This window comes from Amblyraja radiata, chromosome 1, assembly GCF_010909765.2.
Source record: "Amblyraja radiata isolate CabotCenter1 chromosome 1, sAmbRad1.1.pri, whole genome shotgun sequence".
NCBI lineage: Eukaryota > Metazoa > Chordata > Chondrichthyes > Rajiformes > Rajidae > Amblyraja > Amblyraja radiata.
This window is the reverse complement of record NC_045956.1, coordinates 67,064,569-67,089,486: the sequence shown is the minus strand read 5'-3', so window position 1 is coordinate 67,089,486 and position 24,918 is coordinate 67,064,569. Positions and strand designations below refer to the sequence as shown.

The 24,918-nt window shown below is 45.7% G+C and overlaps 1 protein-coding gene across 1 annotated transcript in view; it reads right to left on the bottom strand.

The window, feature by feature from the left end:
* The window catches only part of usp53 (ubiquitin specific peptidase 53), a 98,842-nt gene that overhangs the window by 36,283 nt on the left and 37,641 nt on the right, over positions 1-24,918 (bottom strand). The window contains exons 7-9 of the mRNA XM_033023564.1: positions 9,336-9,482; positions 7,714-7,863; positions 4,247-4,409 (exon numbers count right to left, since the gene is read on the bottom strand). Coding sequence (XP_032879455.1) covers positions 4,247-4,409; positions 7,714-7,863; positions 9,336-9,482 — 460 coding nt within the window. The remainder of the gene's footprint in view (positions 1-4,246; positions 4,410-7,713; positions 7,864-9,335; positions 9,483-24,918) is intronic.

Genomic DNA, 24,918 nt, shown 5'->3' with positions numbered 1-24,918 from the left:
GTGGCTCAGTCTCTGCATGATGGGGGAGGGGGAGGTCACGACTCTGTCTGAGCTGTGAATCAACTGAACACACTGAATGTCCACTAAACTGTGAGTGTGGTGTTTTGAGCGGTTTTATGGTGGTTGCACCCTGCTTGAAATGGTATGAAACTGCATTTGAATGTGGTGGCCTTGCACCCTGCATGAAATGGTATGAAACTGCACTTGAAGTTGGTGGCCTTGCACCCTGCTTGAAGTGATATGAAACTGCACTTGAATTTGGTAGCCTGGCACCCTGCTTGAAGTGGTTGGAAACTGCACTTGAATTTGGTGGCCTTGCACCCTGCTTGAAGTGGTAGGAAACTGAACCTGAATTTGGTGGCCTTGCACCCTGCTTGAAGTGGTATGAAACTGCACTTGAATTTCAAGGAATAGCCGCGAGTCAGCTGCCAGCACATCAGGCTGAGGGACTGAGCTGCCACCCCCAGAGAGACAGAGCGACAGAGACAGAGAGACAGACAGAGAGAGAGAGAGAGAGAGAGAGAGAGAGTGTGTGTGTGTGTGTGTGTGTGTGTGTGTGTGTGAGAGAGAGCGTGCGAGAGAGCGTGCGAGAGAGAGAGTGTGCGAGAGAGTGAGCGAGAGCGAGAGCTAGAGAGAGAGAGAGTGTGAGAGAGTGTGAGAGAATGAATTTTATAAAAAAATTCATGAGGTAATCTCCACGCATTTACATAACCTTTATATACACGCATTTAAAGAACAGACGCTACCACAAACCTTAGCCGAATCAACTATCACACATACCCAAAAAAGATAAAGATCTGGAAGACCCAGGATCATACAGAGCAATTGCCCTGTTAAATACAGATCTGAAAATATTAGCTAAAATCCTGGCAAGAAGATCAAGTAAATACGTTAATAAATAAATACATTCTGATCAAACTGGGTTTATACCCAAGAGACACTCGTTTAACAATTTGAGACGCCTGTTTAATATAATGTACTCACATAGAACGATAAAATACTTATCAATTATTTCATTAGATGCAGAAAAAGCATTTGACCAAGTAGAATGGAAATATCTTTTTACAGTATTGCAAAAATTCCAGTTTGGGCGAACATTTTATTTCATGGATAAAATTGCTATATGACAAGCCGACTGCCAGAATACTGACTAATCGTGTATTCTCACCTAAATTTCAGCTATACAGGGGCAATAGACAGGGATGTGCATTATCACCCGTTATTTGACCTCGCGATTAAACCTTTAGCAGAAAGTATAAGAGTACATCCAAATATTCACGGCTATAACACTAAATATTCCAATAATAAAATATCATTATATGCAGAAGATGTATTACTCTATACCACCAATTCCCAAGTTAGCATTCCAAGTATACTAAATCTTATAGAGGAATTCAGTTCCTTTTCAGGAGATAGGATAAATTGGAACAAAAGTGAAATTATGTCAATAAAATCTCAAGAGCCGACACACCTCCTAAAATTCCCTTTCAAAATTATTACGGAAAAATTAAAATATCTTGGAGTTCACGTAACTAGAAAATACACTTCTCTATTTCAAGCAAACTTTCCTCCTTTAATTACCAAACTAAATGCCCTTACTCAATTTTGGAAAACGCTTCCGATGTCTCTCATAGGCAGAATAAATGCCATAAAGATGATCTTACTCCCACAAATCCTGTACTTATTTCAATCAATACCGATTTATCTTCCTAAAATTAAAAAAAACAAAAAAAACTTGACTCTCTGATCACAAACTTTATTTGGGATTATAAAACACATAGAATCCATAAACGACATCTATGTAAACCCAAAGAAATTGGTGGACTGGCTCTCCCCAATTGTTTTGTACTATTATTGGGTAACGAATATTAAAAACGTAATCTATTGGATGGACAACACATGCCAACAGGTAAAATGGTTAATAATGGAGAGAGAGGATTGTTCGCCTTTTAATATAGGCGTGATTCTTCTCTCTCCAGTAAATTTGAAGAAAACATTATATGAGAAAAATCCGATTATCCACAGTACCCTACGAATCTGGAAACAAGTGGTCAACCCTTAAACTTAGAAATTTATCTCTTCTCTTACCAATTGCCAACAACCCTTCGTTCAAGCCGTCTATTTTAGACAAAACGTTCACACATTGGGAAAGATTAGGAATTAAAAACTCGGAGATCTTTATGAGATGGGAACTCTTCTCTCATTTCAAGAATTACAGTCGAAATATCATCTGAAAGGTAGTCAATATTTTAGATACCTTCAAATTCGAGACTATCTGAAATCATATACCCAAGGCTATCAATCTATGTTGCCAGACACACTAGATGAATGTATGAATACAAACTCGGATTCAAACAAGTTAATATCATATCTGTATAACACCCTTTTAAATATAGAAACCCCATTGTCAGAAGTAATTAGAAGAGCTTGGGAAGATGAGCTTGGCCAAAAAAATCAAAAGACAGATTGGAGGAAAACCTATATATACACACAACTGTTCGCTTAACGTTCGGCATTCGTTAATTCAATTTAAAATACTGCACAGACTCTATTATTCAAAGTCTAAACTGAATAAGATCTTTCCAAATGCATCTCCTATTTGCGATAAATGTCTTCTTCAGGAAGCAACTATAACCCATTCCTTTGCCTCTTGTATAAAGTTACATAATTTCTGGAGAGGAATTTTTGAAATTTGGAACTGATCACTCTAGGTACTTCAGAAGCCTGTTCTGAGCTATCACTATTTCAAAGACGTTTCCTTAATTATGGCCTGATAACGGCAAAAAAACTAATACTTAAATTTTGGAAACATACATCAGTCCCTACTCTTAAGATGTGGATTATAAACATATCCGCGACGCTACATCTTGAAAATATTAGACTTGTCTTGGCAGAAAAACCAGATCATTGTTCCAAGACATGGACTCCATTCATTGATTTATTACAAGGATAGTATGGCGCAACACAACTTTGGATTTAAATCTAATTACGGGTTGGGTGAGGTGGGTGGGGAGGGATTAGAGGCAGGTATATCACCACTTTTTTCTCTCTTGGAATTCTTGGAAAGAGAAGATTTAATAGAAACCCAAGGGGTAGCTTTTATTTTTCATTTACACAAAGGGTTGTGGGTATATGGAACATGCTGCTGGAGGAGGTAGTTGAGCAAGGTACTATCACAACATTTAAGAAACATTTAGACAGGTACATCGACAGGAGAGGGATATGGGCCAAACACATGCAGGTGCAGCTTGTGTAGATGGGACATGCAGGTCGGCATGGGCAAGTTGGGCCGCTGGGCCTGTTTTTCACGCTGTATGACTATGAAAAAGGTTTTCTTAAGATTTCAGATTTGCATTAAACACCAGACAAGCAGCGAGTAGGAAAAAGAAAATTACTTTTTTTGAAACAGCAACAGAAAATAGTGGAAATGTCCAGCTGATCATGCAACAATTGCGGAAAGAAACAATATTATTTCACACTCTTCTCAAATAATAGCTACAAATTAACCAGATTTCTCTTCTCACAGGTGCTGAGTAACCGGCTGAGTAGGTTTGGTATTTCTGTTTTTTCTCCCTGTTCAATTCTAACTAAACGTTTGGAAGTTGACAATGCACAGAACAATAAACACCAAACATCCCAGACTGTAACAAGTTCAGATTCAATTTCAGCTGTTCCACTTGATTATTGAGTATTAACGAGTAATAATTGAGTATTAATACTTATAGCTAGGTTACAGCAACTACAACCGTCTAGTTAATGCATAGATGTTGTTCTATGAAATCTGATTAGAAATGCTCAATATTTTGATCCACAAAGCAACAACTTGCAAGAATAATAACCATACAAGCTTTCTTTTCACAGTTCCTATACTAAAAGGACTAAAAGAAAAGTCTCAGATCCCAGGTGACTTTTGAAGTCCCAAGTATAGAAAGATCAATCAGTTCACAGTGAATTCAGGGGTGCTTGTGATTTTGAAGTGGATCAACGATCCCTCAACTCAGAAGCAAGTGCTACCAGAGAGTCAAGCTAATACACAGTAATATACCAGCATTTGTAGAAAATGGACAGTTGATGTGTCCTACCAAGACCCTGCATGTCAACTTAAAAAGACAGTTGAATCATGAAAACAGTTATAGATTTAGTTGCAACAATGACAACTCTGATAATTGAATATAGTCCTGTTAGAATGATTGACATCTACCACATACTCAAACCTAAGGTCTTTATTTGGAACTGTCAAACTCACCAGAATCCTCTCCATCCATTTTACAGTGAACAGGTTGAAAGACTTGTCTAGGCGCATCTTCCGTGCTGACTGGCATGCCGCATGGATTAGCATAAAACAGCAGCAAAGGCTGGAAATGACCTCGAATACACTTGGAGACCACATCTTTCCACTTTGATCCAACCTGCCAATATATGTTAAGTTCAATAGTCACGTAACTGGATGGTTTACAAAATGGACAATACATAGAATATTGCCTTTAAGTAGACTTTATAAGTATGAAAACGAAGACAGTTGTTTTCCCCCATTATTATATTCAATAATATAACGTTATTATTTATTAATTCCTGTGTACATCTAAGATTTTTGTACCCTGCATGTAATCGTTGCATTAATAGATTAAAAACATTTAAATCCTATTCCTACAATAATTCTGTGGCACACTATATAGGTTAGACAGGTTAGCGTGCTTGAAGTTTGAAATAAAGATTTCAAATGTTAGTCTATTTAAAAAAATACACAATTAGTCATGTGTTGCTCTTTTTAAAACACTAAGGATTATTAGCACCGGTCACAAACAGTAAGCCACTGCATTGGGCATATTGGTGGGGCAGGAAGGGGGAGAAACAAACTCAGTATAAGTATGCGAGAGCTGTATGCCCATTTTAAGCAGACACACTCACTGAACATACTATATAACAAAGAATGATTCTGATGAAAATTCATCCACCTGAAATGAAAAGTTTCTTCTCTCCATAGATGTTATTTGACCTGCTGAGCATTTCCACCATTTGTTTTTATTTTATACTTGATAATTTGTGAACGTTTAAAACTTTAAAATTAACTAGACCAAGTGGGACCTGTTGGGTCCTGTTCCCTCAACGGGCGGTTGCGGGGAGGAGCGGCCTGAGGCGTCACACACACACTAACCCCCCTCCTTGATATTATATTAATATTATTCATTTGCTCCTTTTCCCCCATCCCCCGCCCTATCCACTCACGCATAGCCCCCAACTGCACAGGCGCAGTAAGAGAGGGAGGGGGTAGAGAGAGAGGGGGTGACGGGGTTAGAGAGGGAGGGTAGAGGGGGTAGATATTGATAGGTAGGGGCGCACGCAGCATCATAGGGGAGGGGTGATCCCAGAACGCAATACTCCACCACTCACCCATAGGTCCCAATACTCACCACTCCCTTGAGAAGGACGGGGGGAGAGGGGGAGGGAGGCAGAGAGGGAGGGCGGAGGGAGGGGGGGGGCGGAGAGAGGGGGGGGCCCGGAGAGAGGGAGGGGGGGTGGGGGGCCGGAGAGAGGGAGGGGGGGGCCGGAGAAGGGAGGGGGGGGGGCCGGAGAGAGGGAGGGGGGGGGGCCGGAGAGAGGGAGGGGGGGGGCCGGAGAGAGGGAGGGGGGGAGCCGGAGAGAGGGAGGGGGGGACCGGAGAGAGGGAGGGGGGGGCCCCGGAGAGAGGGAGGGGGGGGGCCCGGAGAGAGGGGGGGGGGGGCCCGGAGAGAGGGAGGGGGGGGGCCCGGAGAGAGGGAGGGGGCCCGGAGAGAGGGAGGGCCCGGAGAGAGGGAGGGGGGGGGCCCGGAGAGAGGGAAGGGGGGGCCCCGGACAGAGGGAGGGGGGGGCCCCGGAGAGAGGGAGGGGGCCCGGAGAGAGGGAGGGGGGCCCGGAGAGAGGGAGGGGGGGGCCGGAGAGAGGGGGGGAGGGGGGGGAGGGAGGCGGGAGGGGGGGGGGGGGGGGGAGAGGGGGGGGTGGGGGGGGGTGGAGGGAGGGAGGGAGGGGGGGAGGGAGGGAGAGAGGGAGGGAGGGGGGGAGGGAGGGGGGGGGGGGGGGGGGGGGAGACAGAGAGGGAGAGGGGGAGGGGGAGAGAGGAGGGGGGGGGGGAGGGAGGAGGGAGGGGGGGGGGAGAGAGGGAGGGGGGGGAGGAGAGAGGAGGGGGGGGGGAGAGAGAGAGGAGAGGGGAGAGAGGGGGGGAGGAGAGAGAGGGAGGGGGGGGGGGAGGAGAGAGAGAGGGAGGGGGGGAGGAGAGGAGAGAGGGAGGGGGGGGGGAGGGAGGAGAGAGGGAGGGGGGGGGAGGAGAGAGGGGAGGGGGGGGAGGAGAGGGGGGGGGGGGGCGGAGAGAGGGAGGGGGGGGCCGGAGAGAGGGAGGGGGGGGCCGGAGAGAGGGAGGGGGGGGGCCGGAGAGAGGGAGGGGGGGGCCGGAGAGAGGGAGGGGGGGGCCGGAGGAGAGGGAGGGGGGCGGAGAGAAGGAGGGGGTGGGGGCGGAGAGAGGGAGGGCGGAGAGAGGGAGGGGGGGGGGGGCTGGAGAGAGGGAGGGGGGCCAGAGAGAGGGAGGGCCCGGAGAACGAGGGAGGGCCCGGAGAACGAGGGGGGCCCGGAGAACGAGGGGGGGCCCGGAGAACGAGGGGGGGCCCGGAGTGAGGGGGGGGGCCGGAGTGAGGGGGGGGGCCCCGGAGGGAGGGGGGGGGGGCCCGGGGGGGGGGGGGGGGGGCCCGGGGGGGGGGGGGGGGGCCCGGAGTGAGGGGGGGGGGCCGGAGTGAGGGGGGGGGTTAGAGTGGGAGGGGGGGGTAGAGTGGGAGGGGGGGGGGGTTAGAGTGGGAGGGGGGGGGTAGAGTGGGAGGGGGGGGTAGAGTGGGAGGGGGGGGGGGGGGGGGAGGTGGGAGGGGGGGGTAGAGTGGGAGGGGGGGGTAGAGTGGGGGGGGGGTAGAGTGGGAGGGGGGGGGGGGTAGAGTGGGAGGGGGGGGGTAGAGTGGGAGGGGGGGGGGTAGAGTGGGAGGGGGGGGGGGTAGAGTGGGAGGGGGGGTAGGGGGGGGGGGGGTAGAGTGGGAGGGGGGGGTAGAGTGGGAGGGGGTGAAGTGGGAGGGGGGTAAAGTAGGAGGGGGGGTAAAGTGGGAGGGGGGGTAGAGTGGGAGGGGGGTAGTGGGAGGGGGGTAGAGAGAGAGAGGGAGGGAGGGGGGTAGAGAGAGAGGGAGGGGGGTAGAGAGGGAGGGAGGGGGGTAGAGAGGGAGGGAGGGGGGTAGAGAGGGAGGGAGGGGGGTAGAGAGGGAGGGAGGGGGTAGAGAGGGAGGGAGGGGGGTAGAGAGGGAGGGAGGGGGTAGAGAGGGAGGGAGGGGGTAGAGAGGGAGGGAGGGGGTAGAGAGGGAGGGAGGGGGTAGAGAGGGAGGGAGGGGGTAGAGAGGGAGGGAGGGGGTAGAGAGGGAGGGAGGGGGTAGAGTGGGAGGGGGGTTGAGTGGGAGGGGGGTAGAGTGGGAGGGGGGTAGAGTGGGAGGGGGCTAGAGTGGGAGGGGGCTAGAGTGGGAGGGGGGGGGTAGAGTGGGAGGGGGGGGTAGAGTGGGAGGGGGGGGGTAGAGTGAGAGGGGGGGGTATAGTGAGAGGGGGGGGTAGAGTGGGAGGGGGGGGGGGTAGAGTGGGAGAGGGGGTGGGGTAGAGTGGGAGGGGGATAGAGAGGGACCAAAGTAAAGCATACTTGCTGATTTAAATCTAGCTCACCTCTTTAACATTGGCATCATCAAAGAAAATCCACTTAGCGCTTTTGGTATGAAAGGCAAATGTACAGTAGTGTCTGTTGGAGTAGCATACCATCCCAACCAGGATTAATTCACTTCTTTTAGCCCGTTCATCAGTTGCTCTGAAATAAAGCTTCAAAAAACATACAGCATTATCAATGAGCCTATGTGTCTTCACACTTCTCAAATTTCTAATTGAATTTTAAAAGTGGAGATTGATGTTTCTGGTATCCTTGTTAGAATGAAGCTACTTCCTTCCGGGTATAAATTAAATTCACTTGAAGAGAATTACAGGAGCATGCTTACGATAGGGCTATGTATTACTTAAATAGCTGCTTTCGTCCAACAATAAAGTATTTTATAATGGCAATCCCTATACATATTAACACACAAAAAGGCAATCTAGTAAAGGCCCTTGTTTTAACTGGAATCGAATGCAACTGAGGTTGACATTTAAATATGCCTGGAAACTTCTATGTCATGACATTTCTTTCCAGTTCTAGATTACAGGTCAAATTATGTCAAGATATGCAAAATAATGAATGATAAAAACGATGCAAAAATAAGTTAATATACAGGTGACGCCTTGTTACAACAGTTCTGGCAACCTTACGAAATTCACAAATTATCAAAATAAATCTTGAGATATGGAATTAAAATATGCTGTTACAGAATGTGTCAACTTTAAAAAAAAACATATTTGTTAAACATATGCATTGTTGATGATTTGGTTATGCACTGTGGAAGATCACGATACAGATGGTCCTCAGGGAAGACACAAAATGCTGAAGTAACTCAGTGGGTGAGGCAGCATCTCTGATGGTCCTCAGGGAACATAACCCTTTCCACCCCGGTAACGTAAACGGTGCCTATGTTTGCTGTTGTAACCACAAAAGTTAATTGTGACAGAGGAGTAAAGTGGCTGGCTTCTGCTGAAGTCTGGAGGTTTGGGAAGCAGCAGTGAACCGCACTCCTATGATAGGTGGGTGTTGTCTTGGAAGTTGTTTGATTTGCTAAAGCGTAGATGACTATATTTTGACACCCCGTATGTCTTTAGCAAAACCCTTTGCAAAGGTCAGAAACTGCTGTAAAATGTATCAAGAGAAGATAGAATCAAGAGAAGATAGAAACAAAGAAATGCAGATGCTGGTTTATACCAAAGATAGACACAAAAGTATTGGAGTCTGAAGGAGGGTCTCGACCCGAAACACCACCTATTCCTTTGCTCCATAGATGCTGCCTTGCCCTCTATGGAGTGAAGGAATAAGTGATGTTTCTCCAGCATTTTTGTCTACCTTGGAATAACTCAGTAGGTCAGACAGCATCTCGAGTAAAAGAACAGGTGACGTTTCAAGCTGTGATGAAAGTATTAAGAGTTTACAAGGATATTCAATTTCAGCTAGTTTGTACAATTTGAATGGATGTTCCCACTATCAAACACCTGTTAAATGGCCCATCCTGAACACTGACAATAAAAGTAAAAGCAACCAAATTTATCTTTCTACTTTAAGACTTTAAATCAGTGTAAGGATAGGATTCCACTGCACAAATACATACTGAATTTTATTTTTACTATTAAATTTAAATAACTTTCTTCTGACTCACTCCGGGGAGGTAGAGCTGTAATGCCAAATATCTGATAACATCCAATGTGAGATCTGAATTCTCAGAGTCCCAGACCAAACCAATGGTGACTATCTCTGGGCAATTCATTAACACACGTCTGATCTTTATCTTCTGTCCACAATTACTCTGAAAGCAAAAACAATATCAAAGAACTTAAAACATATCAACACAACCAATGCAAAACAATGACAAAACTCAAAATACTTTAGCCACGACTGAACACATACAAAAACAAATATTCCCAAAACATATTTAGAACAATCTAACAATTTTTGGACAAATGAAGAAAAAATAACCAAAATGAAGGAAGAACTGCAGATGCTGGTTAAACACAAAAGGGCACAAAGTGCTGGAGTAACTCAGCAGGTCAGGCAGCATCTCCGGAGAAAATGGATAGGTGTCGTTTCGGGTTGAGAACCTTCTTCAGAAGCTTTCTGACGGGTCTCAACCTAAAATCTCACCTGTGCATGTTCTCCAGATATGCTGCCTGGCCTGCTGAGTTACTCCAGCACTTTGTGTCCTTTTGAGAAAGAATAGCCCTTGGGATCTGAACAGGTTTGGTGAACTTCACCAGCAGAATATAGGAGTTAACTATCAACAGAAAATCAGCTTCATACATAAAAACCATATACTTCTATAATACTACAGTTCCATGTTACTTAGCAAATTTCATTTCTTACAAACTTTCCATTATGTATCTGCATCACCTTCCTATCATATCTTGCCTCAAGAAAAAAATTATAAAAGTTGCAGTACAATGATATGCTTTAAAAGCAAGGGGAGTACTGTAGATTATTCGTGTAATACGATTAGAATCACAATGGAATAGAGAAACAATTTTCATCTTTTTTCAGAAATCATAATAATAATAATAATTAATTTTATTTAATGGGCGCCTTTCAGACATCTGAAGGACACCGTACATAGTAATCGGAATAAAAACATATAATCGGAATAGAACAAGTAAAAAAGACATCAGAGACACAAATTAAAAACAGAATTCAATCCAAAAACAGAAAATCAAAAACACAGTGTGAAGAGAGAGCAGCTTCAGCCAAAGCGCGCCAGCGTCCACTCTCTCTTCACGGCAGCCATCTTGGACACAGACCTACAGGACTACAATTAGACAACAAAAAAATCATCCCCCCACAGTGGGTAGCACTGTGGAGGAAGGCACAATGTCCAGTCCCCACCCCATCATCAATCATCACCTGACAGTGTACTTTTAGGATAGAATACCATGTGCTGTCATCACAACCTTGGTGTCCATGGAGCCAATAATTTTTGTGGGAGCCAAATTCAGTGAGTGGCATCATCATAGTGTTCATACGCATAATAGGTGCTTCAGATCAGAGCATCAGTTCAATTGACTAGATTTCTGCCTCAGTACATTATTAGTGTTCTCTCATCATCTTAAAAATCATGCTGTATTTCTGTATCACTCCTGAATGACAGCTAAAGAAAAACAGGCCAGCCATCTCTGCCACTCCATACCCTTAAGACAAAAACAACAGGGGGATGGGATGATGTGTCATTCACTGCACCTACCTCCTTTAGGCATCACCTCTGAGAGGATAACGTACATATCTCAGCTGGGTAAGGAAGGGTTGTTTGTCAACCACCTTGTGTAGTCTCACAGATTTTCCTCCAAATCACTTAGATGAGGACTACTACAGGATGGCCCACATGACAGAGTTAAAGCAAATCCAAATCACCATACTTAGTAACATACCATTCTCCGACATTACGCCACCTTCAACGTGATCCCACCACTAGTCATATCGTTCCATCCCCACCCCTTTCTGCCTTCCACTGTTCACTCATCCCTTTCCACCCAAAACATCCCTCCCGAGTACTTTCCCCTGCAACCGCAAGAGACGCGACACCCAGCCCTATACCTCCTACCTCTCATCCATCCAGAGACCTAAGCAACCATTCCAGGTGAGACAAAGGTTCACGTGCACCTCCACTAAACTCATCTACTGCATCTGGGTGCTCCCGATGTCGCTTCCTTTACATCGGCAAGACCAAGCATAGACATAGCAACTGTTTTGCTGAACACTAGTTCTCGGTCTGCAAAGGCATACTCGATCTTCCAGTTGCTGACCATTTTAATTCTTCCCATTTCCATACTGATCTTTCTGCCCTGGGCCTCGTCCATTGCCAGAGTGAGGCCGTACGCAAATTGGAGGAACTGACCCAAACGACTCCGCTTGGGAAGCTTGCAACCCAATAGTATGAACACCGAATTCTCCAATTTTAGGTAACCAACCTACAACCTTAAAGATAGCGGAGTCAGGAGATATGGCGAGAAGGCAGGAATGAGGTACTGATTGTGGATAATCAGCCATGATCATATTGAATGGCGGTGCTGGCTCAAAGGGCCGAATGGCCTACTCCTGCGCCTATTGCTTCCTCTGGCTTCACAATTCTTTAATCCTTGTCTCACACCTTTCATCTTTTCATCTCTGGCATTGTCCAACCATCTGACCTATTAAAACCTCCCTGTATCACATATCACTTGCCAGGCTTTGTCGTGCCCTTCCTCTCTTCCAACTTTCACCACATTTCAGCTCCCCCTGCACAATCAGTCTGAAAGGACCCAACCAAAAACATTACCTATCCATGTTCTCCTCTCCAGAGATGCTGCTTGACCCGCTGAGTCACTCCAGCACTTTGCCTTTTCCCCCCCATAAACCAGCATCTGCAATACCATGTTTCCCCATACTTAACATGTACTAAGGAGTTGGACCTCATTGTCCATCTTGCCTGAAAGCCTGGAAACAAGGAGAATGAGTGCATTCTCCTCCAACATTTTGCAGGTGTGGTGATAACTAAGAAACCATTTAGTTTATTAAGTAATAGGGTGTATCAGATTGCTCAGGGAGGTGTGGCACCACTGGAGGGAGACATGTTGTGCTCCTCGGAGGATAGTTCATCCACCTTTGCTCCCAACCTGGAACCCAGCGCTCACCTGTGGCTCCAGGAAGCTGTTAGCATGTGACAACAGCCACAGCCTGGAAAACCACTTCAACTGGTGGGCTAAGCCAGATGCGGTTGGCCGTCGGAACTCAAACCCTCGGTGACATGCAGGAACATGCTCAGCCCAGCATGCGAAGTCTGTTCTGGTGGATTGGGCGGAAGATATCCACTAGGGGGTTCAACGGCCAGGAAGGCAGCTCAGCAGCGCACTGTGGAGTGCAAAGGGCATGTCAAAGCACGAAAGAAGACATGGCCATCCACTGCAGCCAAAGGAGTTTCCAGACACAACGGCTAACCATGCCACTCAAATCCAGATCCTGCGGCCGATAGGGTGGGGTTGCTAGTGTGCAACAGCCTCTCCACCTTAATCTCTTCCATGTACAAGTTTTTGTGCAAGTCTATCATTCTCTTCTCTTCACTGTCTTAAAATGTCTTGCGGCACCAGGTAAGGAGCGAAACGACAGGTACAGGTTGCTATTGGAAGTGGCAGTTCTGAACCTGCACTGCAGACCAGTGGTCGCTCTTCTTTGGACCAGGAAAGCAAAGAAATTCGGCAGCATCCCAGGCGACTGAGCAGCCTTCTTTAGGACCCGCACTGCTCACTCTAGTAAAGGAAGGGACTAGAAAAGGTGTCCAGAACATTGCCTAACTACGAAAAAACTGGTCTTCTAAGAGTTTGATGATTTCCTCATTGTTTTCATCAAACAAAGGGCATGTCAAGGAGAGGCAGTTGACAGTTAACAAGTGCGGTCGACAATACAAGAAACAGCTAATTTTGGACGCACAGAATGTCCGCACACTGATGGATCGAGAGGACACACGGCAAGACATCGCCAGAAGACTGCCCTGCTAACCCGGGAACTAGCGCGGTATAGGATTGACATTGCTGCTCTCAGCGAACCATGTTTCCCAGAAGAAGGATCAGGGAAGCCGAGGGCAGTTATACGTTTTTCTGGGAGACCAAAGCAGAGAATGAGGACAGGATTCATGGAGTAGGACTGGAAATTAGAACAGCCATCCTCTGTCAGTTACCTGACCTTCCTGCAGGAGTCAGCGAACGCCTGATGAAGTTTCATATTCCCCTCATCTCCTCATGCACCTGACTGTCATCAGCGCACACGCTCCTACTCTGACCAGCAGCTACGAAGACAAGGAAAGGTTCTACGAGGACCTTGACTGCTTAGTGAAGTCAACGCCTGCCAGTGACAATCTTATTCTGTTAGGGGATTTCAACGCCAGAGTTGGCAGCAACAACCAATGTTGGACCCAGGTGTTGGGGCATCATGGTGTTGGAAAGATGAATGGCGATGGACTGCTACTGTTGAGTATGTACACAGAGAACAATCTCACCAGCACACTTCTCAGGCTACCCAACAGGTAAAAGACCGCATGGGTATAGGTCCAAACAGTGGCTTCTCCTTGACATGTCATAATCCGCAGACAGGGCATCAATATCACCAGGACAATGCGCGGAGCAGAGTGTTGGACGGACCACAAACTGGTCAGATCGATCTTCAACCTCCATATCCCTCCGCTACAACGCAACAAGCCAAAGTTGACACGTAAATCATTCAACACAGACACTTAAGCGACCAGACATCAATGAGAGTTACCAATCTTATGTCGATGAGTTACTGGCTGCTCATAGACCACTGACTGGAGACTCAAATGAGAAGTGGAACCAGTTTAAAGTGCTAGTTACAGAATCAGCAAAAGCTGTGCTCGGACCACTGGTTTGATTGATCAACCAGTGGTCCGAGCACAGCTTTTGCTGATTCTGTAACTAGCACTTTAAACTGGTTCCACTTCTCATTTGAGTCTCCAGTCAGTGGTCTATGAGCAGCCAGTAACTCATCGACATGAGATTGGTAACTCTCATTGATGTCTGGTCGCTTAAGTGTCTGTGTTGAATGATTTACGTGTCAACTTTGGCTTGTTGCGTTGTAGCGGAGGGATATGGAGGTTGAAGATCGATCTGACCAGTTTGTGGTCCGTCCAACACTCTGCTCCGCGCATTGTCCTGGTGATATTGATGCCCTGTCTGCGGATTATGACATGTCAAGGAGAAGCCACTGTTTGGACCTATACCCATGCGGTCTTTTACCTGTTGAGGAAATCATCAAACACTTAGAAGAGCAGTGCAAGGCATTAATTGAATGGCAAACCGATGTGCCCAAGAAAGATCGCTTTAAGCATCTACAGAGCAAAGCACAGAAAGAACTGCGCATAATGCAGGACAACTGCTGGGCATGCAAAGCAGATGAGGTCCAACATTGTGCAGAGACAAACAATTCCAAATTTTTCATTAGTTCTCTAAAGGCAGTTTATGGACCCTCCAAGCCCAGTACCACACCACTCCTCACATTACACAGCACGACCCTGCTCAAGGACTAAAGCAGCATCATTGAAAGGTGGAGAGAACACTTTGCCATCGTACTTAACAAATCTTCCACTGTTGATCCGGCCGCTGAAGACCAGATTCCTCTGACGCCATCAATGGATGACCTTGACCCCCAGTCCTAGACAAAGTCAAAAATACCATCAGCCAGACCAGTTCTGGGAAAGCATCGGGCATGGATGGAATCCCCACAGAGCTCTACAAAGCAGCAGACCCAAAGGCTCAATGCCTGACACGACATCCTGACAAGCATTTGGGAGACTGAAATTATGCCGAACAAATTTTGGGATCATATTATCGTGTCCTTGTTAAAAAAAAAAAGGCAACAAAGCAGCTTGTGGCAACAACAGAGGCATCTTCCTACTGTCCATTGCTTGGAAGATACTGGCCAGTGATCCTCAACCATTTGATCATAGAAACATAGAAAATAGGTGCAGGAGGCCATTCAGCCCTTCGAGCCAGCACCGCCATTCATTGTGATCATGGCTGATCGTCCCCTATCAATAACCCGTGCCTGCCTTCTCCCCATATCCCTTGACTCTACTAGCCCCTAGAGTTCTATCTAACTCTCGCTTAAATCCATCCAGTGATTTGGCCTCCACTGCCCTCTGTGGCAGGGAATTCCATAAATTCACAACTCTCTGGGAGAAAAAGTTTCTCACCTCAGTCTTAAATGACCGCCCCTTTATTCTAAGACTGTGGCCCCTGGTCCTGGACTCGCCCAACATTGGGAATATTTTTCCTGCATCTAGCTTGTCCAGTCATAGAAACATAGAAAATAGGTGCAGGAGTAGGCCATTCGGCCCTTCGAGCCTGCACCGCCATACAATATGATCATGGCTGATCATCCAACTCAGTATCCCGTACCTGCCTTCCCTCCATCCCTCTGATCCCCTTAGCCACAAGGGCCACATCTAACTCCCTCTTAAATATAGCCAATGAACTGGCCTCGACTATCCTCTGCGGCAGAGAGTTCCAGAGATTCACCACTCTCTGTGTGAGAAAAGTTCTTCTCATCTCGGTTTTAAAAGATTTCCCCCTTATCCTTAAGCTGTGACCCCTTGTCCTGGACTTCCCCAACATCGGGAGCAATCTTCCTGCATCTAGCCTGTCCAACCCCTTAAGAATTTTATAAGTTTCTATAAGATCCCCTCTCAATCTCCTAAATTCTAGAGAGTATAAACCAAGTCTATCCAGTCTTTCTTCATAAGACAGTCTTGACATCCCAGGAATCAGTCTGGTGAACCTTCTCTGCACTCCCTCTATGGCAATAATGTCCTTCCTCAGATTTGGAGACCAAAACTGTACGCAATACACCAGGTGTGGTCTCACCAAGACCCTGTACAACTGCAGTAGAACCTCCCTGCTCTTATACTCAAATCCTTTTGCTATGAAAGCTAACATATCATTCGCTTTCTTCACTGCCTGCTGCACCTGCATGCCTACTTTCAATGACTGGTGTACCATGACACCCAGGTCTCGCTGCATCTCCCCTTTTCCTAGGCGGCCACCATTTAGATAATAGTCTGCTTTCCTGTTTTTGCCACCAAAATGGATAACCTCACATTTATCCACATTATACTGCATCTGCCAAACATTTGCCCACTCACCCAGCCTATCCAAGTCACCTTGCAGTCTCCTAGCATCCTCCTCACAGCTAACACTGCCCCCCAGCTTAGTGTCATCCGCAAACTTGGAGATATTGCCTTCAATTCCCTCATCCAGATCATTAATATACATTGTAAATAGCTGGGGTCCCAGCACTGAGCCTTGCGGTACCCCACTAGTCACTGCCCGCCATTGTGAAAAGGACCCGTTTACTCCTACTCTTTGCTTCCTGTTTGCCAGCCAGTTCTCCATCCACATCAATACTGAACCCCCAATGCCGTGTGCTTTAAGTTTGTATACTAATCTCTTATGTGGGACCTTGTATACTAATCTCTTATGTGTGTCCTTTTATATTTTTATATGTTTCAATAAGATATCCCCTCATCCTTCTAAACTCCAGTGAATACAAGCCTAGTCTTTTCAATCTTTCCTCATAAGACAGTCCCACCATCCCAGTGAACACAATCTTGTTAAAAAGGCAAGGCAAACAATTGGGCAGCAGCCACCCGACGACCAAAATTCATTTTGTGAACACAAACTTGTTAAATAGGCGAGGCAAACAATTGGGCAGCAGCCATCTTACAGCCGCATCGAGGGGACTCACCGTGGAGCAGACGTGCGTTCAGTGTTATTCGCAGCTCAGAGAGCCGTGACCCTCTCACTTCCTGGGTCTGGCAGAGACTGAGCGAGGGACTACACTTCCGGGTTTTATAGTACCTCCCCCCTGCCGCCAGCGGGGGCCGCAGAGAGAATGGGGATTTTAAAAAAAACATTAATATCTCTCCGATTTTTCATCGATGGGAAAAATCCTCCAGTCCTGGAAGGCGGAGGGGGGTTCTGAGCGAGGTGGCCAAAAATGACGGCCGTAGGTGGCGGCATTCTCTCGGAAATCACACCACAGCGAGTCAAAAGCGGTCAAGATCAGAATTTTAGTAATATAGATACTGCATCTGTCACGGATCTACCCACTCACTCAACCTGTCCAGGTCACCCTGCAACCTCCTAACATCCTCTTCACAGTTCACACTGCCACCCAGCTTTGTGTCATCCGCAAACTTGCTAGTGTTGCTCCTAATTCCCTCTTCCAAATCATTAATATATATGGTAAACAGTTGCTGCCCCAACACCGAGCCTTGCGGCACTCCACTCGCCACTGCCTGGCATTCTGAAAAGGACCCGTTCACTCCTACTCTTTGCTTCCGGTCTGCCAACCAATTTTCTATCCGTCAACACCCTACCCCCAATACCATGTGCTCTAAATTTAGTCACCAGTCACCCGTGCGGGACCTTATCAAAGGCTTTCTCTTGTCACATCCTAAAAAAATTCCAGAAGATTAGTCAAGCACGATTTCCCTTTCATAAATCCATGTTGACTTGGACTAATCCTTTTACTGCTATCCAAATGCTTCATTATTACCTCTTTAATAATTTACTCCTGCATCTTTCCCACCACGGAAGTCAGGCTAATTCCCCGTTTTCTCTCTTGCTCCTTTCTTGAAAAGTGGGATAACATTAGCTATCCTCCAATCCTGAATCTATTGAACATTGGAAAATGATCACCAATGCGTCCCCTATTTCGAAAGCCACCTCCCTGAGGGCCCTGGGATGCAGACCATCAGGCCCAGGGGATTTATCATCCTTCAGTCCCATTAGCCTACCCAATACTATTTCTCGCCTAATGAAAATTTCTTTCAGTTCCTCTGCCGCCTTAGATCCTCTGTCCTCCAGTACATCTGGGAGATTGTTTGTATCTTCCTTAGTGAAGACAGATCCGAAGTACCTATTCAACTCTTCTGCCATTTCCTTGTTGCCCATAATAATTTCACCCGTGTCTGCCTTCAAGGGACTCGCATTTGACTTTGCTACTCTTTTTCCCTTAACATATCTAAAGAAGCTTTTACAGTCCTTCTTTATATTCCTGGCCAGCTTCCCTTCATACTTCATCTTTTCAGCCCGTATTGCCCGTTTTGTTTCCTTCTGGTATCCTATGAAAGTTTCCCAATCCTCTGGCTTCCGGCTACTCTTTGCTGTGTTATACATCTTTTCTTTTAGTTTTATTCTATCCCTAACGTCTCTTGTCAGCCACGGTTGCCTCCTACACCCATTAGAATCTTTCTTCCTTTTTGGAATGAAATGATCCTGCGTCTTCCGGATTATGCCCAGAAATTCCTGCCATTGCTGCTCCACCGTCATTCCTGCTACTATCCCTTTCCAGTCTACCTTGGACAGCTCCCCTCTCATGCCTTCATAGTCCCCTTTGTTCAACTGCATCACTGCCACTTCCGATTTAACGTTCTCCTTCTCAAATTGCAGATTAAAACTAATCATATTATGATCACTACCTCCCAGCGGTTCCTTTACCTCGAGTTCTCTTATCATATCTGGTTCATTGGACAACACTAAATCCAGAATTGCCTTTTCTCTGATCAGCTCCATTACAAGCTGCTCTAAGAATCCGTCTCGGAGGCATTCTACAAACTCTCTTTCTTGGGGTCCTGAACCAACCTGATTTTCCCAGTCTACCTGCATATTGAAATCCTCCATCACCACAGTGGCATTACCTTTGTTACATGCCAGTTTTAACTCCTGCTGCAACATATACCCTACATCCTGGCTACTATTTGGGGGCCTGTAGATAACACCAATTAGTGTCTTCTTGCCTTTACAATTGCTCAACTCAATCCACAGTGATTCTACCTCGTCAGTCCCTATGTCTTCCCTCACAAGGGACTAAATTCCATCCCTCACCAGCAGAGCTACCCCCCCCCCTCCTCTGCCCACATGCTTGTCCTTTCTATAGGATGTATAACCCTGAATATTAAGTTCCCAGGCCCGATCCTCCTGCAGCCACGTCTCAGTAATCCCCACAATGTCACTCAGCAGTGTCTCAGAAGAAAGCCTGCCAGAGGCACAATATGGCTTCAGATCTGATCGCAGCACTGTCGACATTGTCTTCATGGTAAGACAAGTCCAGGAAAATTGCAGAGTAGAAGATAGACCTCTACGCTGTCTTCATCGACCTGACAAGGATCTGTGGATCATACTCGCCAAGCTTGGTTGCTCTCGAAAACTCACCTAGTCCATTAGCTTTTTCCATGATTGCATGACAGGATAAGTACTGGTAAACGGCGACCGCTCTGTGCCCTTCAATATCTCCAATGGAATCAAACATTGCTGCATTCTCGCCCCAGTACTGCGCAACCTCCTTTTCAGCAGCTTTCTGCGTCATGCCCTCCAAGATCTCGCTCGCAGGGTCTTCATCATGTACCAACTTGATGGGTCTCTCTTGGATTTATGTTGACCGAACGCCAAGAAAAAAAACCTCTTGAACGCCTCATCACCATGCGCTCTTTGTGGATGGTTGCGCCCTGCCCTCATGGCACACAAGGAATCTGACCTCCAATTTATTGTGTCCAGATTTGCAGTAGCAGCATAGCTGTTTGGTCTCAATATCAGTCTCAGTAAGACAGAAGTCCTCCACCAGCCAGCCCCATGCTCTTCAGCACCACCATTGACAACATGCAGCTGAAAACTGTTGACACATTCAAGTGCTTGGGCAGCATGATGTCTTCTGATGGTTTGCTGGACAAGGAAAAATTGACCAGAATCAGAAAGGCCAGTCATGCACTTGGTTGACTCCAAGCACAAGTGTTAAACCACCACAACATCAAGCTGAAAGTCTACAAAGCTGTAGAACTCTCTAGCTTGCTGTATGGATGTGAAACATGGACCTTAGATAGAAACATAGAAAATAGGTGCTGGAGTAGGCCATTTGGCCCTACGAGCCAGCACCACCATTCAATATGATCATGGCTGATTATTCAAAATTAGTACCCCGTTCCTGCTTTCTCCCCATATCACTGCCTGCCATTCTGAAAAGGACCCGTTATTTCCTACTCATTGCTTCCTGTCTGCCAACCAGTTCTCTATCCATGTCAATACCCTACCCCCAATACCATAATTCAGTAAGTGTCTCATATGCCTTATATGTTTTATAATATATATTTTTCAAATTATTAAAGTATTACATTTTGGTTGATTTTGATCACAAATTAGCTCCAAAGGATCATAGGTAGTAGGCCCATTTCTAATCCTGCGGTATTTCATTATGATTGAATAACTTTCAAACTTGACCACCCTTGTCACAGGTTGGTACCCTTGTTTACGGAAACACCATAAAGCTGCACCATGATTTCCCGACTCTCATACTCAATACATCGACCAATGAACACAAGTGCATCATATGACAAGAAATATTGCAATTACCATAAGAAATGCCATATCTTGGATCCACAATTGCTGGATATTCAGGGAGTGATAGTCCATGAAACTTATTTGAGCTCCATGTATTCACGGGGAGTCAGAACAACCATCCATCAAACCCTAAACCTTACAATCTTGAAATCTTTGCAAATCCACTTAACTGTAAGGGCTGATGATCTCTACTTAATGAACAGTAGAGAAAGTGCAGTTTTCTTGAACAAAGAACACCATAATATATAACTGTAAACCATGATACATTGATTAGATAGTTTTGTCATAGCTTCTGAATTTTTTCACGGGCCAAAATTGTTCAGGGTGATATTGACCTTAATCTCTACAGTTGGAGGAATTTACTGTGAAACGGGAGTTGTGTCACTAATGAGTTTGAAAAAAAACACTTCCTGGGCGAGTTGTGCCAATAGCCAAGAAGCTGCTTTTTCAAAGTCATTAGTGACAATAACAATTGCTTCATTATGTGATGAAGCCAGGAATACTTCCTTTTGGCTTTTAAGGGATAAGGGTTTGTCCTACTAGTCTCCACAATTGATTCCAAACAAAGGTAACAGCAGTGGATAGATGTATATGTGGACATTTAAAAGCCAATCCCCTGCAAGTTCCCCACAATTAATTGTCGCTGGGAGATTGCAACCTTCACGTGGTCCACCCCGTTTCGATGAATGCAATCAAACTGGCGTGCACAAACAGAAGATCAAACAGAACAAGTTGTCTTACAACTTTAGGCTGTGCACGCCATACGCAAGAAGAAGAATTGTCGCAATCGTTGCACTTCCCCACAAGTTCAGCAGGTAGTCAAAAACAGCAATGCATGAGGATTGTTGTCATCGATATGCATTAACAAGTCATGTATATCATGGGACAGATAGAAATGCGAATACTGTGTAATTCACCACTTATTTTAAGCATGTATTGAATGTTTGTTTTAATGTCCCTTGGTATGCTTTATGTGGGGGGTGCGGGTGGAGTGGGGGAGGGATCGGGGGAAACCTTTCTCAGTCACTTACCTCGATGGAGATGCAATTTTTCTCTGTATCGCATCTTTGCCCCCCCCCCCCCCCCTTGCGGCCTACAATGTAGAGTGGTGCGATCTTTCCTGGAGACCGGCCCGGAGCTTCAAGCTGAGGATGCCAAGAATCGCCAGTGTTGGAGCTACGACCACAGGCCTGTGTACTTTTAACACCATGAAGCAGCGGTCTCTGGTGAGAAGCGGCCGACTCGGGAGCTCCATGGCGCAGGAGGAAGTTGGCAGAACTTTATTTCCTTCCATCACAGTGAGGATTGTTGATTACACTGTGGTGGATGTTTATGTTAAACTTTATTTTGTGCTGTGTGTATTTTTGCTTTTTACTCAGTATGGCTGTATGGTAACTCAAATGGCACTGTACCTTAGAGTACATGTGACAATTAAATTGAATCTTGAAAGTACATACCTCAGCCACATTTACACATTCTGTGTGCCAAAGGGGAATTTCAATGCAATAGCAAACAAAAGGGTGTTTCATGCAATAGAAATGTTCAGCCTATAGCCTCTTGGCAACACCAATGGTCCAGATTAGAGAGAAACTAAAACCCTGGCAGGGTTAAAAACATAATATAATGGCTCTGCAAATGCCCATTAGTTCACCAGTTGTGTTTTTTTATTATGACAACCCAACAGATTTAATGTCACTTTTATATGTTCTTTTTTAAGCAAAGCCTGAAGCTGGCATTGAGATATCCAAATTCACATGTGCTGAATCATTAATCCAGATCTTTAATGCCTAGGTTATAGCAGTTAAATTGTTAGGCTGGCTTAAAGTGCATGTATCCAACATCAAAACATAGGGAGTTATTAATATACAGGTACACAACCTTTTATCCGAAAGCCTTGAGACCAGACACTTCTCGGATTTCGGAATATTTCGGATTTCGGGAATGGAAGATTTTTCGCGTAGATTTTAAAGTTTTTTAGGGGACCGGGTGGCTCAGTGGTAGAGTTCTCGGCTCGTGGCCGCAAGGTCGCGAGTTTGCGCCTCGATCCCGGCAGTTACTCGGGAGCGAGTTTGCGCCTCGATCCCGGCAGTTACTCGGGAGCGAGTTTGCGCCTCGATCCCGGCAGTTACTCAGTGAGGGAGGTAGCGCTCTCTTGTCACCCTAGCGGGGCTACATGGCCTTAGGTGGCCTAGCTCGGGGATTCTTGAATCCGAATAAATAATAAAAAAAGAGATAAAACATTAAGTAAAACTTTAAACATAAACTGGCTTCAAACTAAGCTAAACTAAGCTAAACACATGAAAAAAAACTTACATGCAGTAAAAGCACAAAACAACTATTTTGAGGATCCTGGAGAAACATCAATGTTGTCATCGTTGTTATGGTGACCATCGTCTTCGTGCTTCACATCATTCCCATCGTGACCATCGTTCTCGGGCTTAAAGACTTCCTCCAGTGTCATCTGTCTCATTAAGAGGTTTCTGTCTAAGCAGTCTCTCTTTGATTGAATAAACAGCCATAATCTCATGGGCATTGATAAATGTACGTTGTTCCATGCCACCAATTAACTGATCACACAGTTTTACCATATCATCTATGGGCATTTTTTCACCTGTGTTCACAATGTCATCATCCTCATCACTACCTGTACTATCCTCATGCTTATTGTTATCCAACACCATTTCAGCAATTTCTCCATCTCTCAAGGAATGCACAACAGGTGCGTCATTGTCAACATTCAGCACTTCTTCGATATCAGCTGACTAACGTTTTTACATTTTCTGTTGCAACACTTTTGGCATAAGCAATGAGGTTTGATATCATCTTCTTCTCGTCAGTAACACGGAATCCTTCAAAGTCTTCATCTGCAGGCTCATTTTCATCGAACATTGTTGCAGGCCAAAGTTTGTGCCATGCATTTTTTAATGTTGATTTAGTTACATCTTTCCAAGCATTAACAAGTGCATAAATGGCATCCTTAAGAGTGAACTTTCAGGAAGTCTTTGAGATCTACGCCTCTGTTGACTGCAGCAAGCATGCAGTTCAGAAAAAAGTCTTTATACTTTGTCTTCATTGAGCGCAAAATTCCTTGGTCACAAGGTTGTATTAAAGATGTCACATTGGGGGGGGGGGGGGGGGGGGGGGGGGGGGGGAAGATAAATGCCAAAAACATTATTTTTCACAAGAACTTCAGCAGGGGGATGTGCGGAACAGTTGTCTAGGAGCAATACAATTTTGCAGTTTTCTACCAGTCCAGCTTCCCTACAATGAGCTCGTGCAGCTGGTACGAAATGGTTATTGAACCAATTGGTAAACATTTCTCTGGTTACCCATGCATTTTTGTTTGCATAATAATGCACAGGTAGATTTGTTACACCTTTAAAACAACTTGGACGTTGGCTTTTTCCAAGCACTGCCAACTTTAACATGTGTGTGCTTGCAGCATTTACACACCCAAGAACAGTCACCCTGTCCTTAGCGTCCTTGAAACCTGATGGTGCTCTTTCATCAGCCGTTGTTAATGTTTTTCTAGGGACGCAGCGCCAGTAGAGAGCTGTTTCATCAGCATTGTATATTTGCTCCGGACTAAGGTTTTCATCAGATACCATCTTGGCAAATTCATCAATGTAACGTTCAGCTGCATCATAATCAGCAGAAGCTTTTTCACCACAGATTTTCAGATATTTTATACCATGACGCTTCTTAAATTTCTGTAGCCAACCTTCTGAATATTCACACTCGCCTCCAATGTTCAGTTCATCATGGTATTTTCTAGCTTGTTTCATATTACCATCAAACCAGTCAGTGGCATACGCTCACTTCTTCGTTGTCGAACCCACTCCATCATCACACGGTCAAGATCTTCGTTTTTTGCCCTATGCAGCGTTTTCCTATTTTTCATTAGTTTCTGGTCATCACTGTCACTGTAAAACTTCAACAGCTTATGTTTCTGTTTCTTTAGGTAGTTCCCACACCATAATCTTCAGTAAGACGCCGCAAAGATACACCACGATCAAGCTTCTGCAATAACTCTATTTTCTGTGCTATCGATAATGACAGACGCTTCCTTTTCTGCTTCTCACTGTTATCCATAGGGAAATCTGCAGCTCTTTCTGACATTTTCAGTCTTATATTCGTGAGCAGCAGAGGCGACGTGCGTTTGGCGCCAAACGCGAGCTTTGGCGTGTCAAATTTGGCGCCAAACGCGAGCTTTGGTGTGCAGACGACATCCTGGAAAAAATGTCCGGTTTCTTCCAGGTAGGCGAACCCGCAATCACCTCTGAAGAATGGTCGCGATCCGAAACGTCACCAATTCCTTCT